The sequence below is a fragment of the Macrotis lagotis genome, chromosome X (genome assembly GCF_037893015.1).
Source record: "Macrotis lagotis isolate mMagLag1 chromosome X, bilby.v1.9.chrom.fasta, whole genome shotgun sequence".
NCBI classification, from domain to species: Eukaryota; Metazoa; Chordata; class Mammalia; order Peramelemorphia; family Peramelidae; genus Macrotis; species Macrotis lagotis.
Genome location: NC_133666.1, coordinates 146398449 through 146415829, shown reverse-complemented (window position 1 = coordinate 146415829; position 17381 = coordinate 146398449). Strand labels below are relative to the sequence as shown.

Genomic DNA, 17381 nt, shown 5'->3' with positions numbered 1-17381 from the left:
GTGTCTGAGGCCGGATTTGAACTCAAACTCCTGACTCCAGGGCTGGGGCTCTATCCACTGCGCCACCTAGCCACCCCTTCATATGTTATTCTTAAGTTACCTGTATATATATATATATATATATATATATATATATATATATATATATATATATATATATATATATAAAAGGAATCATCTAGGTATCTAGGGAAAAAACATGAAATGTGGATGTTATGATGGATAAAAGACAGCTCAATTAAAAAGGCAAGCAGGAAACCAATTTGATTTAATTAGGAAAAATGCACAGTTACTCAACTCAGTACTGGTAGGAGACTGATTAGATACTATATTCGATGTAGATTATCTATACATTCAGTTGATACTCTCCTAATAATATTTCAACCTTAACTTCTGTATAGCTGGCAGAAATTTCTTTCTGCCAAAAGACCTACCAAGACACTAATGAGTTTGACCAAAAATTTTAATACAAAATAATGTTAGAATGGTTCTTCAATCAAATGTGTAGAGACTATCTCAAAGGAGAGCTCAACGAGAAATAAGAAAAAAGCCTAAAGATCTAGAAATGTTCTCTCTTGGCATAGTTTAATGGAAATATCATCAGTAAGCCCATAGATGAGAGAAGGGGATGACCTGTTTATCTTAAGGTATTTAGAGGATTTTGAGAGAGATAGAAATTCTCCATTTTGTGTTAGATTTAGTCATGGAAACCAGTTGTAAAAAAGAGCCCACTAATAACGAGGTTTGTTTCCTAATCAAGTGGTTGGCAAAAGAATTCCCTTGAGGCTTTTAAAGATAGGATTGCTTCTCAGATCTCCTTGTAAATATTATGATGTAGTGGTAGATGCATTGGTCTTAGAACCAAAAGTCTTGCATTCAAGTTCCAGATCTGACTCTTATCATACACATAGATCTTGGACACTTCACTTAATATGTCTGTACCTCATAGTAATCACAGTTCTAAGAGACTTAATAGAAATCTATCAAGTCTAATAGACTTGATAAAAAAAAGTCAACCACTGATTTCCTCAGGATTGCAAACAGCATGCCTGTGTGGTATTTCTCCCCCCCCACCTTTAGGTTTTCTTATTCAAACCTATGTTGAAAGCAATATCATCCAATCATTTTGTTCATATGACTCAGGACTATATTTCTTTTGCTTTTGTGCTATGAGGTTCGATAGAGTTTCTATAATTATGTTACAAAAATAGTGTTGCACTGCAATGTATTATATAGAGCTATATATATGAAATTTGATCCATTTTTAAAAAAATATATGTATCTTTGCAAAGGCACAATAAAACTGCATCTTAGAGACTATAGGCAATAATGCTAACAATAAACATTATTTAACACATGAGAAAAAAGAAAAAGTCATTCACATCTGGAGAAAGAACTATGAAGTCTGAATGCAGATCAAAGCATACTACTTTCACTTTTTAATTTTTTCTCATATTTTTTCCCTTTTTATTCTGATTCTTCTTTCATAACATGACTAATCTGAAAATATTTTTAATATGATTGTACATATATATATGTACAATCATATTAAAAATATTTATATATATATATTGGATATATATATCCAATATCAGATAATGATGTCTTAGGGAATAGAGAGGGAAAGGAAGGAGGGAGAAAAATTTGGAACTTAAAATATTACAAAAATGAATATTGAAAACTATCTTTACATGTAATTGAAAAAATAAAATATGATCAACTAGGGGAAAAGAATAAAAAAGAAATATCTCTGTATCTCAGTACATTTATCGGAAAAATGGAATTACACACCTTACCTCACAGGGTGGTTTTGAAAGAAGCACTTTGTAAACTTGAATTCTCTCTAGAAATATAAATTGTTGCACTTTAGAAATGTAATCTGTTAGTACAAAGAGGGAATGAGATAAATGTTCAGGAATTTTTTCAAGGTCTCTCCATTACTCTTTCTTTCAAATTCTAAGATTTATAAGAAAAAGATCATTTTAATCACACCATAGATACATCTAATCATTGTGGGTAAAGAGAACAGAGAGCTTCTTCAAGAGGGTTAGGAAGTACAGAATCTTCAGTGGTTACTTGAACTAAGAACAAATGTCTACATTTCAAAGGGGCATTCTGAATGATACCTCTGACATTGGAAAGTGGTTTGGGGGGCAGCTAGGTGGTACAGTAGATAGAGTACTGGCCCTGGAGTCTGGAGGACCTGAGTCCAAATCCAGCCTTAGACGCTTAATAATTGCCTAGCTGTATGATCTTGGGCAAATCACTTAACCCCATTGCCTTGCAGAAACCAAAAAAAAGGAGAGTGGTCTGGGATAGGACTGACTTAAAACAGTCCTCTGATAATTTAAATCTGATATTGAAATGAAATAAAACACAAGTATGTCATTCAATACTTAACAAAAGGTGATTTATTTAGTCATGGCAGAGAAAGATATTCAACAAGAATATGCATCAAGGATGCCACAAGATTATTCTGCTGAATCAAGCTCCTTTCCCTTTGAGTTGCTCATTTTCATTTATTATTCAAGTATTAGAGAACATGTGGAGCTCCTTCGGACTGGTTTATATATCAAGAATTGATGTCGACAGCTGGAGCCTTTAGTTCCCTGAACTATCTTGAGAATAGTTTCAATGTCTTCTAAGGAAAAACTAGCCTAACCTGTATGGGATAGTGGGGAGGAATATTGTTCCCAGTAAAGAAGGCATAATGGCAGGCTCATTCATACTCAGAAGCCTTTATAAATGTGTATAGAAGCACTTGTCAATGCCAACACATGCAACACACAGGTGCTTTCAGACCTTAGCAGAATCTGAATTTATGAAAGTTATTAAACTCATTTTAACAGTTTAAGAGTTTGAACCTGCTCTTTCCGGGCAGTCAGTGTCCAATATGGTTTCCAATTTTTTTTGAGCACTCTTATTTCACTTGCCTTTTTAAAAAACAAATGTAACTAATCCATGTTGCATTTGTTTAGAGGACTTGAGACATTCTTGCTATGTGATCCTGGGCAAGTCCTGTAATCTCTGAGTCTCCTTACTAAACTACTCTTTTAAGACTTTGAGTTACTATTGATTTGCAGGTCTGTATTGGTGGAGGAAATTTTCACACTAGGATTCCTGGCACCACTGAAATTATTTTAATATTAAAATTAAGAAATTAATAAGGGAATGAAGAACAGATGTCAAGGTGATCTTTGTTGATTAGAAAGAACCATCCTGGAATGACTTATATGACTTCAAGTTCTAGTCCTTGACATTGTCACTTTGTGAGAAAAACATTCCTGATTTTTCTTTTTAGGTAAAGCATTAAAAATAAAACAAATGTCATTTTCTTCTAAATGGCCATTTTTTTCTAAGTGGGAAATTCATTGTGCTTTATAAATGATTATTTTTATTATTTCAGATGATCCAGGAACCTGCACGTCCTGTGCTGTGGGATATTACTTGTAAGTTCCATCATATTCTAGTACTGTCACTAACTTTTCTGCAATTTAAGCAATGCTGACCTAATCCCATAGCCAATGATTAAAGCAAATAGGCCTAGCAGCCTGGAGCTACTCTGTACTGTCAGGCTATTAATGAGTGATTTTTTTTTTTTTTTTTGGATTTAGAAATAATAGTCCAGCTGTTTTCTTGACTCAGAAGGAGGCCCTTTCTTTCTTGATTCTGGAAGTCATCCAGCCTGACACTGGTGTCTAGGAATCCTTGTTGTCCATTCCCAAGATTTGGACCTCCCCTGTTTATGGACAGACGCTAATATCATGCTAGTCCCCTAAATAAACTTTTCCAAACTGTTTACATGGAGTCCTGCTTCTGGCCTGAATTCAGAATGACCATTCTGAGGTCAGAAGCTACAGTCTACCCTTAACTGTCCTCAACAAATGAGAGGTTTTCAAAAAAAAACAGAGAGGGGGAGAGAGAGAGAGAGAGAGAGAGAGAGAGAGAGAGAGAGAGAGAGAGAGAGAGAGAGAAGGTGAACTTAACAGAAAATCTAGAAACCTTACTACTTTGGTTTCCATTTCCCTTCCATACATGTTCTACAAGTCAACAGGCTGTCACCCTTTGCCATCAGTAGGAAACAAAGCTAATTTAATGCCACTTTCTCTCTTTCTACTAAATCTTTCTCTTTCAGAGGAATTTAGCAAGTGCAAAAGGAAGAAGAAAGAAACATGTGATCTGGTTAATTCATAAACTAGATAATTTTACTTTGAATAACTGAAAGTTTATCATTATATATAATACATATAACAGAATATGATATATCGTGAGAAGCAATATAGCCTAATGACTTGAGATTCGATCATGAAGACCTGGATCTAGGTTCTGCTTCTGATATGTACATTGTCTAGAACACCGAGGGTTTTAGCAATATGTTCAGTGATTGCATATATTGCTAAAACTTGGTTTTCAAAGAAAGTAAACTTATGTGGATTTAGGAGAATATGTTTCCTATTGGTTTTATTATTTTAATGTTATCTAAGTCACCTGCCCCTTATTTTAAAAGTACAATATTCAGGAGGATTATAAGCAAAGTGCAGTTGGCAAAAATAAAAATTTTTAAAAAGTTAAAAAAAGTTCTCTGTGTTATAGACAATTCTCCAAGAGTAAAGGTTGTAGAGACAGGGTTGATTTACACTGGCAGAGAGTTTCCTTATCTAGGTATTCCCTGTATCAATGAGACTGTAGGCCTAGTACATAGTCCTATATGAGAGATATCATATATAGTAATACAATATATGTATTTATATATATGTATATATATATATATATATATATATATATACAAATGCATATATAAATGTTCTTTTCTAATAGTATCTAGGTACCATATTGAGAAATTGATGTTTTGGCAAACATGTTAAAATTCACATATCCACAAGAGCATTAAGTATTTCTAATGTAATTCATCAAAACATGAACATAGACATGCATTGTTCTTTCTCTTGATCATGTTACAAAATGCCTTTCTCCCATTCACCTCCATCTTAGATAACTTTAAAATAATAAAACCAATAGAAAACATATTCCCCTAAACCCATGTTAAAAAAAAAATTCCTTTCTCCAGTAAGAATGCAGAATTCAATCTTGATTTCTGTCTTCTTTAGCTTTCTTTGCTTACAATACCTATGATAGACAACATCCTCAATGATATTATTCCCACCATGGATGGAGAAGGATACTGAATCATAGAGAGTTTGTGATTTTCCCAAGGCTAATAATAGGTCAAGAAACTAGATCACCTGGTTTATGGAAGCTTTTCTTTTGTCTTTCTTTCTTCCTTCTTTTTTTTCTTTTGTCTTTCTTCCTTTTCTTTGTTTTGTTTTTAGGTTTTTTGCAAGGCAAATGGGGTTAAGTGACTTGCTCAAGGCCACACAGCTAGGTAATTATTAAATGTCTGAGACCAGATTTGAACCCAGGTACTCCTGACTCCAGGGCCAGTGCTTTATCCACTGCACCACCTAGCTGTCCAATTTTTTTCTTTTCTTTCTTTTTTTTTGGAGAAACCTTGATGTGAGTTCTCAAGAACATCATTTGGGTCCTGGTGAATAGTTGTCTTTAGTTTCCACTAGCAAAACAAAATAATATGTATAAAATGTACTTAAAAGGGCAGCAAAATAGTTTCAGGTTAGGCATTAGAAGGACCTTGTAACATTACCCAGTCAGAGTGTGGGAAAAAATCTTCTCCAGAGCTAAGAAAAGGTGCAAATTTATTCATACACCAAAGATTCTGTACAGTATTTGAGACCCCACACAAAAATAAGGGGAGACCTCAGGGTTTTTGTGTGGGATCAAGCAAAGCCCCTGTGATATAACAATTTCTTCTTATTAAGCTAGAATTTAAGTTAACCTCATCAATTGCCAAATTTCTTTAAAGGCAGCTTGATAAAATGGTTAAAGCCAGTCTCAGAATCAGATTGGCCTGATTTCAAGTTCAGCCACTATCACCTGTCTGTTGTGTGACCCTAGACAAATCCCTTCACTTCTTGGTTTCCTTTAAGATCAAGAAGTTTTGCATATCTACATGGCAGAAGAATTAACCTGCCAGGAGGTCCAGACACCAATGAAATCACTGGTCCTAATCCAATGACTAAATCGTATAAGTAGTATATCATTCAGATTTAGGAAAGATTCTTGTGATAAGAGGAAAGCTTTATGTAGTGGACAGAGCAAAGGACAGGAATCCTGAGTTTGAGCCCTGCCCCATGATGTCAGCTTGCGCAAGGCTCTTTACCTGTTGGCATCAAATTTTCTCCTCTTTAAAATGAGAATGGCTAATTAGATATCTCTGAGGTCTCTTCTATAAAGTTTTATAATTCTATGAAAATATAGTATTAAATTTCTTTTGAAAGAAAGAAGTACCGCTGGAAACCTCACTCAATTTCTCCTATAGTCAACTTATCTGTCCCTAAGTTCACATAATGTCAACAATTCTCCTCCGGCATCTCTTGGTTAATATTTTATCTTGTACTAATCTGGTGAATACATCTCCTCACCTGATATTCTCTTATGCTACTTATTTATATTGCTTTTACATTTTTAAAGCACATACGCACAAAGACATGCAAATCAAACTGGATTTGAGGTTTGATAATTATAAGGTATGCCAGTTGACATTTAGTGAACGGAAATTAATTTGTCATGGTGCTCATAGCTGGCATTTACATAGCAGTTGGTCAGCTAAAGGATCCTCAACTACTTTACAAACTTCATTTACAGAGATACATTAAGAAAACAGATATCTCTGAGTAGAAGTCATGGAATCTGTGCTTCACAAGATACATCTCTAGGAATTGGAGCAGGGAAGGTCTCTCTGGGCCTTGGAGTGAAGTGACCATTAGCAAAAATGCCATATCATCTCTCTGATCCTTAGCTTCCTCATCTATTCAGTAAAACTATTATCATGTGCCCTCCTCCAGAAGACTATTTTGAGCCATAAATGAAGGAATACGTATTATGCACTTAAGCATTCACCAAGTGCTAGGAATATAAAAGCAAAGAAATTGATATCAGTGCCTGTTCCCAAAGAACTTACATTCTAATAGGGAAGACAGCATTTTAATAGTAGAAAATGTAAGTTAGTATTGGTTTCTGCAAAGATCCAAACCCATTTCTATTTTCAATTGTACTCCCCTTTAGAATTCATAATAAACCCACTGTATCATTGACTGTCATAGTGCTTCATATGAGACATCTTTCTTAAAACATTTGAGAGTCTGGGAAATATAAATATTGAATTTGTGTTCAATTTGTAGTCTTCATAGAAAAGTTCCTCAGGAAGAAGCTAGGTGGCACAGTGGGTAGAGTATCTGTCCTGGAGTCAGGAGGACCTGAGTCAAATCCAGCCTCAGATACTTAATAATTATCTAACTGTGTGACCTTGCTTACCCCCCCCAATTGCCTTACTAAAAATAAATAAATAAATAAAACAAAAGTTCCTCAGGGGTAGCATCACCCACTTAAAAAAGACTTGGTTTTTAATGTCTTTTTTTGTATATACTTAAAGGAATGGGGTTAAGTGACATGCCCAAGGTCATAACAGTTAGGTAATTATTAAGTGTCTGAGCTAGATTTGAACTCAGGTCCTCCTGACTCCAGGGCCATTGCTCTATCCACTGTGCCACCTAGCTGCCCCAATTTTTAATGTCTTTAAGATGTTCCAAAGGTTAAGGAAAGATCCCAAAGCCTTTGTTTTGGTATTTCCAACTAGCCAGGCAGGATTGGTAGGCTGAGGAAGAAAGCAATAGTATGTGTAACACTTAGATCTAGACAATCAACAAAATGATAAATCAAGTCCTGCTTCGTGATGTTTGCTGATTCTGAAATTTCACCGCTCACTAAAAGTTTAGCAATTTGTTTTCAAGATCAAGTAAAAGCTAGCTCCAGAAGACCCCTGTTCAGGCTACAATGTGTATAGCCCTGCTAGAAAAGTCACTAGAAAAAGTTACTTAATGAAAGACTTCAAATTCTTTCTCAATAGGTTCAAGCAGCACTGCTATGAAACTTGTCCTGAGAAGACCTACATGGAAGACTTTGAATGTAGAGAATGTGGCAAATATTGTGGGGACTGTGACCAAAATGAATGCTACTGGTGTGAAGAGGGCTTTTATCTCTTTGGTAAGCAGGGAAGAATCATATAGAAAATGATTATGATATTTCTCAATGTAGATCTAGAGACAGAAGTTTTGGTTTCAAGTCTCAGTTCTACTTAACACCTTTATGACCTAGAGCAAGTCACTCCTTTGGACCTCAGTTTCCTCATCTGAAGAAAAATGGACCAAATGACCACTAAGTTCCCTTCCAGTTTTAAATCTATGATTTATCCTCCATGTCCTGGCAGTATGGAGCATATTTTAATCTGGTTAGGAAAAAAAGGGACTTTTTTATAGCCAAGGCTTCTTTTTGCCTAAGCATAGTATTTATTTATTTATTTATTTATTATTCTTAAATGTCTTTATTCTTATGGGAATAATGCAGAAATTAGGTCTCTGGAATGGCAATCATATAGGGCCCATAAATCTTCTCTCAAGATTCAGTCCTACAGCAGGAATTTTCAAGTGACCTTGTAAAATGGCAACAGTATCCCACTAAATGATGGTTGTGATGGCCCATTGATTTTGATGGAAGCTGTGTGGCTAAAAATACAGGTCTTTCCAGTGGATTCCTAATGGTCCAAGAAGCTAATGTTTAGGGTGGGAAAGTACACAGTGTTCCTCAATAGTAGTGACCCCTGTGTTTAAGGGTGGACTTTGACTCTATTTTCTTATGACCTAAAGAAGACAAAACATCTTTTTTGCCATGGGCTGTCTTCATCATCTCATCTAAACTAAACCATTTAATGCCAGTTCTTGATGGCTTCTTTTCTACATTTCCAGGTGACATCTGTGTCAGAGAGTGTGGTCCTGGTTTCTACAGTGACACTGAAATTGGAGAATGTGAACCATGTCACAAAACCTGCAAAACCTGCACAGGGCTTGGCTGTGATAAGTGCAGCAGCTGCAAAGAAGATTTACAGCTGGTGAATGGGAAGTGTGTGGACCCATCCAAGACCTCCGGACAGGACACATTCGGGAGCGGTATGTACCTTTCAGTGGTGGAACAGCAGGGGTCCATCTACTTCTTTTAGGACCCTATTCTACCCCCCACTCTGAACAAAATAAGAGCTCATACAGAAGAGACCTGGGCAATGAACCAAAAGCTAAATGGTGAAAATCCAGGTTGGACAACTGCTTGAGTACAGTTTTTGTCAAAGGAACCTAGGGTTTGTGCTATGAGGGAACAACAAAGAAATTGATGAAAGCTCTGCCTGATGACCCGATACCATGAGAAATTTATAGATCTGTTTTGCACATAAGATCATATATCAAGAAATAAAAGAGAATTTAGAGACTATCTAGTCCCTCATTTTATAGGGACTATTATGAGTTACCTGGGGTACCATCTCGTGAAATCCCTTCATTTTATAGATAAGGAAGTTTAGGACCAGAGAAGATAGGTGATTTGTCCAAAGTCACACATAGATTAATCATCAAAGGCAGGGTTTACATTCCAGGATTCTGAGTTATATTCTTTCCACTGGTTCAAATTATTTTATGAAAGCAGGCCAGCTATTTCTGGATATCAATAAAGTGCTACAGACAGATGTACCTATCCCCTCCCAGATTTGACATCTGCCAAATTCAGATGGAAATTTACCTTGATAAAATTGAGCCTTCCCCAAGTCTTTCTTACTAAGTGAGGTGTTATCTAAGGTTAACAGTAGTTCCCTAGAGTATTAGATGGGGCTCATTCTGTCCAACATCCTCATTTCTCAGAAGCTTAGAGTTGAAGAGACTAGCCCAAGATCCCACAGGTGATATGTCTCAGAGTTAGGAGTAAAACTCAAGTCCTCTGACTCCAAATTCAGCATTCTTTCCATTTTTTATGCATGAGTATGCTTATCCTAAGAGAGCTACCAACAGTGCTCCTAACTCATCTCATTGAATTTGGAGTGGTTCCTTTAAAACAAAAAAGTGATCCTTTTCTAAGAATAGGTCCAGGCCAACTTTTGACTTGAATAGAGAAGAGGTGAGATTCCAGGCTCTGACTGTTCTTTCAATTCTCCTTATGTGGGGTTGAACACCTGGCTTGTAGGCAAGCTAGCTTGCAAGCCCCCTCCCTCCCCCCATCTCACTGGTTAAGCTTATCACAAACAATGACCCATCCGGCTGGGAAAATCTGATTCACATTCCACCCAGAGAGGCTTGTGAAATGAGAGATGTTCTCAGTTTGATTTCTAGGCAATGGTTTTTTAAAGGGGTCATTTCAGTCCAGGAACAGCAGCTGAGGGAACAGATGAGTTTTCCAACAGCTTGCAGAAGTGATCTATCTAGGTCAGCCTTAAGATCTCTTTCTGGAGTCCAGAAAGGATTCCCATGTATGGTCTTCCCTACTACCGTCCCCCACATGTGAGTGAAAGGTGGAATGGACCTAGGAGTTCTGTGATTCCATTGGCAATATTTAGGAGGACTTGGGGTGCTTTCTACGTCTATACCTATTTTGGAAACATAGCTAGGGAGAAATCAGTCTCAACTCAGAGTGGGTTATCTTCAGTGAGCTGTGTAGCTGAGCCCAAAGTGATGAAAATGAGTTTGTTTGGCATTCAGGCATTTAAAAGGAGGTGCAAGCCAGGGGGGAAATGGTCTAGGTCTGTGTTTGTAGCTGAGAACATCTGTATTTTATCTGGCGTACCAGATGATGAAATGAAGCAAGGAGCCAGGAGACCGAGAAGTCCTGATTCACCAAGTGAGTACACATCCTTTCAACTGGACTACGCATGTTGCAAGTTGAAATCAGGTCTTGATTGTTCTTCTTTGCTTAAGTGCCACACCCAGCTCTCTTTAATTTTCTCCCACCCAAAGCTAGGATTTTTTTTTCTTTTTAAGGGGAGGTAGGGGGGAGGGGAAAGAGGAGGAGAATTAGAGCATCTGTGAGGTATGGTACTAATCAGGTCTATATGAAGCAGACAGTATTATTTCTCATGACCTGGCAAAAAGATGAGACTAGTGGCCTGAAAGGTTTCTTTCACCTCTATCTTCTTCGACATTAGACAAACAGACCAAAAAAAAAAAAAAAGGTTTATTCACTGAATAAACTAAGAACCTAGTAGAGCCTACAAACCATATTTTACACATTGAGCTAGATATTGAATGGAAAATGCATGTAGTCAATTTTTAAATTAAGTCTCAGGATCATGTGGGCCCCAGCATCCGTCTTTCCACTGTTTATTGTTTTTCTTCAAAATAAAGTTAAAATTGTAAGACAATGACAGAGGTTACTCCAGAACAAGTCATAGTCTGTCACTTCTTGGAGATTAGAGGAGGCAAACCTGAGTCACCCTGCATGAATTCAATGGAACTGGAAATAATGTAGAGGCAGTCCAGACAAATGACCTAGTGAATAAGGGAAGTTATAGCTGTCTAGGTGTTATGAACATTCTCTTTGGATGAATTCCTGTGTAAAAGGTAAGGGGGAAAAAATCAACTTATTCCTTCACCCATGCTGCACCCCAGTGGAAATAATTGCTTCTTGTCTGTGTCTGGGATTACAGACTACTAATAGTATAATCATTCTAAACAAAGAATCTTTTTTAAATAATCAACATATGTGATCAGACTCACCAATGACTAAAATGAACTTTTAATCAAATGGTTAATTGATGGGAGGGAGAATGGCAATTACAAAAATAAAATACCAAAAAACCACCATAAGTTTTCTCACTAACCCAGGGTAGGGGAGAATGCCTGCCCCATTTCCTGGATTGGACTATTTATGTGCATGGATCATGGGTTTCTATAACCAAATCACTTATCACAAAGAAGTCATTGTAATTAGCTAGGATTCATCCTATCTTTCCAGATTTACTGCACATTCCTCCCCTTCACCATCTTATTCTAGTCAAACTGACCTTGCTGTTCTCTAAACCCAGGTCTCCATTTATTGCCTCTTAGATTTTGTACAGAATATATTAGAATACTTGGTATATACTCAGATTATTGGGGGGGGGGGGGGGTTTGAGGTTTTTGCAAGGCAAATGGGGTTAAGTGGCTTGCCCAAGGCCACACAGCCAGGTAATTATTAAGTGTCTGAGCCCGGATTTGAACCCAGGTACTCCTGACTCCAAGGCCAGTGCTTTATCCACTACACCACCTAGCCACCCCAGTTTATTGTAATAAATTCCAATTTCCTCTCTGCCTCTTAGCATTCTTGTGTTCTTCCAAATTTCAAGTCATGAGCCACCTCCTTTGGGAAGACTTTCCCCTTAGTCTTCTCTCCCTTTGCAAATTATGTGGCCACTGGACCCAGATGACTCTGGAGGAGAAAGTGGGGTTGGTGACATAGCACAACATCCCCCTCACTTATATCTAATTCATATGCTTGTTATGACATCACCTCCTTGATGTCATGGTCTTCATTGACAATGAAGGACAAACATCATATATATGTTTATCTGATTATAAGAGTGCCCCACTCCTCCCATAGAATAGAAGCTTCCTGAGAACACAGTCCATTTAATTTTTATCCTTCTGTTCCCCAATATGGTAAATAGCATGGTGAGTGGGTACAGATTTAGCAGTAGAGCTTGAGCTCAAGTCTTGCCTCCCCTTTGCAATCACCCCCCCATCTCACTGGTTAAGCTTATCACAGACAATGACCATGGACCAACCAATCACTTGGCCTCTCAGTGCTTTAGTCAACTATCTCACATGCTGAGTTGCAGAGAAGGAGCTGCTCTGAATTGATGGGGATCGTACCTATATACAGGAGTTCTAGAGCAACTAGATGACACCCCAGGACTGGATTCGAGATCTGATTTCAAATCTGGCCCCAGGAACAGCTAGGTGGTACATAGACAGATCATGAACTCCGGAGTAAGGAAGACCCAAGTTCAAATCCAACCACAAACACTAAATGTGTGATCCTGGACAAGTCACATAATTCTGATTACCTCAAAAAAGAAAAAAGATCTTGTCCCAGATTTTTGTCAATTTGTAATTCTGAGAAGTCATTTAAACTCTGTCTACCGCAGCTTCATCATCTACAAAATGGGGATAATTAACAACACTTACCACCCAGAGTTTTGTGACCATCAAATGACATAATACTTGTAAAGTGCTTAGCAAAGTGTCTAGCAGATCAATAAGCACCTAATAAATGTCTGTTTCCTTCCTTCCAATACCAATAAAATCACAGGTCCATTCCCTATCCTCAACTGCCTGGGACAATGCTTTATTCACAGCTAATAAAATACTTGTTGATTTGAATTGCTGGATTAGATCTTCCAAAGGAGACAATTTGTAATCTGGATCATATGATAGGTCAAGTCTAAGAAATTCTCAATATGGCACTACTACTGTACACTTTCTAGGGAGAACAAGGCATTTTGTTATTTCCCTCCTCTTATCCTAGCTTTTCCTGTGCCCCTTTCTCTACAAATAAAAAACACCAAAAAAAAAAGATACTTATGCAATTCCCTTTGAGAGTTATGAAATACTCCCTGTGTATTTGAATAAAGCACTGTGCTGGGTCCTGGGAGCATAAATACACAGAGATGGTGAAGATTCCTAAACCCAAGTGAAGAAAAAGCTTCCAGCTCCTTCTAGTTTATATGAATGCAGGCATAACCAAACACATAGATCAGGGCCTCCCTCCCTAGTGACCCGGATCAAACACACACACACAAAAAAAAAAAAACAGCTGTAAAAATGCTCAGGTGTGGCCACTGGCTTTTTGAAGAAGAAGGTGGTCTCAGCCAGTTTCCTAAAGGCAGTAGTGGGAAGAGAAGTCATGTGGCTGTTAAATCATTTGTATACTGTTAAATGATTTACTGGTAGGGTTAGCAGGTCACAGACCCATCTCTTTCACATTTCCCCTACACACATCCTAAAATTGTGGGTTTTTCCAGCACATCCTAAAACCATATTCCCAGTTGGCTCTAATGAACTCTCTAGTCATAGCATAGAGTCTGATTAAGTTGAGTTACATTTTTGTCCTTGATTACATCCTAGCAATTTACTATAAGCCTTGTCCCTATTCTGAAATTCCTATCATAACAATGGACATGGTTCTTTGAACAGGGCTTTCCATGCCAACTATAATGAAGGTCAAATACCCATTTAAAAAAGTTTAGGTCATAGGATCATAGATTTAGAACTGGAAGGAATACTTGAGGTCATCAAGTCTTACCCTCTCATTTTATAGATGAAGAAATTGAGACCCTGAGAGTTTGAAGGACTTGTCTAGAGTAATACAACTAGTAACTGTCTAAGTCAGGATTTGAACCCTAGTCTTCCTGACTCCAAATTCAATTGTCTATCACATTCTACTGTATACTGCCTAGACAATAAGGAAAAAGAAGTTCATTTGTATTTGATGAAAATATTTAGAAAATTTTTGTTGAGAGGAAAGAGGAGGGGAAGCAGAAAAAGGTTATTTCCAAGTTCACTTTTTAAAAAATATTAAAACCTGAAATTTTAGAAGTCTTACTAGCTTTAATGACAAATTTAAGTAAGACTATTTTTTTAGGTTTTTTCCAAGGCAATGGCATTAAGTGGCTGCCCAAGGCCACAAAGCTAGGCAATTATTAATTGTCTGAGGCCGGATTTGAACTCAGGTACTCCTTACTCCAGGGCCAGTGCTCTATCCACTGCATCACCTAGCCACCCCACAGTAAGACATTTTTAAAGAAAGTGCTTTACAAACCTTATGGATAGAGTGCTGAACCTGAATCAGGAAAACTCATCTTCCTGAATTCAAATCTGACCTTAGACACCTACTAGCTGTATGATCCCAGTCTAGTCACTTAATCCTGTTTGTCACAGTGTTTTTTCTAATTATATACCATAATGGAAAAGTCCTTTTAATTCCTAGACATTTCAGGCAGACAAAGAGTCAACCCAGGGATACAGACTAGCAAAAGTCAGGTCCAGGAAGCAGGCATATTCCCTAAAAGACCCTCCTTAGTCAGGAACTTGACCAGACTATAACTAGAATGGGGTGATTGGAGCTCTTTCCCCATAGCAGACAAAGAATTGTAAAGTCTGTGTGTTCTTCCCTCATAGGCAGAATGTGACCATGCCTTGTTTTGTAGGTGTAATCTATCTCCCAAACCCTATTCTCTATGGTGATACCAATCAATTTTTGTGAGAATGAGCTGAGTATCCTGTTCATACTGCCCTCTTCACTACCACTGTTTTCTCTAAACCTTCCACACTGCTCCCACAAGTGTTTCTTCTCTTAAGTTTAAACAAAATTTTTCCTTGTACCTCTGATAAAGATAAGAGTCAAAAATAACCAGAATAATGGAAAGAAAGGTCTAGAGATCAACATTAAAAGTGGAGGAAAGGGTGATGGAGGGATAAAAGTATAACTGAGGTTCAAGAGTTAAATACAGATGGGGGAGGAGGGGATCAACTAATGAAGAATAAAAGTTCCTCAAAGAAATGCAACAATAGAGATTTGTACCAACCAGAAAGGAAATTTTTCGACCTTGGAATTCTTTAAGAACAGAATCAAGAATTATCCATTTCAAATCATTTTGATGTGATCTTGGCCAAAGGCAGCAAATTGGACTAAATAACTTCATTTCCCAAGGACCTTTCTTATTCTATGAGTCCATGGGTGAATAAGGAAAAAGAGGGACATGATGATTGAGGTCAGGAAATAAATATAAAGCTGTGAACTTGTTAAAATTAAACCCTTAATCTCATTTTTTTAAATAACAAAGACAATCTTTCTTATATTTAGTGTTCAAAATCCTTAGACTGAACTGGATAAATTCCTTTAGTCTTTGGAGCCTCAAATGTTAGTACATATTCCCCTCTAGTGGACATCTGAGCATATTGCAGAATTTTAAATGAGTGCTGGAAAATGAGTTTCAATTATATCTGATATAATAGAGAAGTAAGCAAAAGTGGTCTGTCAATCAGTCATTCTTTCATAATGGAAAGGAAAACAAATGAGAAAGGAAAAAAATGAGTTCTGGACTCAGTTCATTGAAATTAAGCAGTCCTCGGAAGAATTCATAGGCCAGTCTTGTTGAGGGTCCTCTAGACTACTCTTGACCAATTCTTCATGCCTTTTCAGTCCTTCAGTCTCTGTCTCAATTTGAGAACACAAGAATCATTTTTATATGTTTTTCCTTTCTTCCAGCCTTTTGGTAAGCAATGGTTTATACTGATACTGAAAGAGAGTCCTTCTACCTGAAAACCATGTTTGTCATTTAATTTTTGAGTTCAATTCAACCAGCATTTATTAAATGTCAACTATGTAAAGAATACTGAAACCTGGCTAGATATGACCCAGTGCACTGTTTATTGAAGGCAAATACATTCACTTTAGGCTATCTCCAGTGTTTTTCAAACATTAGGCACTTAATAAGTATTTATAGAATTTTCAAATTCTATTCTATTCTATGCAGTTCAACAAACACAAATACCTCTTGTAGGGCTTATATTCCAGGAATAAGATGAGAGCCAAACATGGATACTAATAATACAACAACTTGTAAACATCAATCAAATTAGAGATTAGAGAGATTTTTAAAAAGACACATGTTTCCTAAGAGGGATCATACAAGGTTTTCTGGATGAGATAGCAATTGAATTGGGATTTAATAAATGAGTAGGAATTTCACAGATTAGAAGAAAGGGGAAGAAGAGCACTCCTGGAAGAAAGAATAGTATGAGAAAAGTCATACAAGTAGTTATTTTCGGTATTAGAAAGGAGTTATTAATCCAATTGTTTGAATTGTATAATATATGGAGGAGAGTAAATGAGCTAAGTCTAGAAAGGTAGGGTGGGTTATATGTGGAGTAATACTTGGTCATTAAAAAATATTAAATATAACTTTTTAAAAAAATCAGTACAAGGAAGAACTTTCTAACAAAAAGGCTAATCTAAAAATAGAATGACTTAATTTTCTGAGGAAATGAGCTTCCTATTCCTGAAATTGTTCAAACAGTTCAGAGATACTATTAAAAAGTTTGGAGATTGAATTAAATAACCTTTTGGAACCTTTTCAAATCTAAAAACTAGTTCTTGTTAAATCCTAATCTGTCAGCACCAACCAAAAAAAAAAAAACAGGACCAGGCCTAGCTATATTGCTCTTCTCTGGCACAAAAAAATTGGCTGATGATGTAAAATAATCAAGCTGATTTTTTTATGTTAAAATGATTTTTCATGTCAAGAACTTGATAGATCACAGATTTGATAATGTAGTAGACATGAAACAATGACTTTTCTTGATGCTGAATAAACTAAAATTCAGAAAAAAGTAGTTTCTATGGTCTTGACAAAGATAAAAGAAATTGCTGCAGTTTATCATAGAAAAATTGTTAAC

The 17381-nt window shown here is 36.7% G+C and overlaps 1 protein-coding gene across 2 annotated transcripts in view; it reads left to right on the top strand.

Moving 5' to 3' along the window:
* PCSK5 (proprotein convertase subtilisin/kexin type 5) overlaps window positions 1–17381 on the top strand; it is a 594760-nt gene that overhangs the window by 530635 nt on the left and 46744 nt on the right. The window contains exons 25-28 of one of the 2 annotated variants that reach the window (XM_074206681.1): window positions 3407–3449; window positions 7982–8118; window positions 8877–9077; window positions 10735–10785. In XM_074206681.1, coding sequence (XP_074062782.1) covers window positions 3407–3449; window positions 7982–8118; window positions 8877–9077; window positions 10735–10785 — 432 coding nt within the window. The remainder of the gene's footprint in view (window positions 1–3406; window positions 3450–7981; window positions 8119–8876; window positions 9078–10734; window positions 10786–17381) is intronic. The other variant, XM_074206682.1, reaches the window with a different exon arrangement.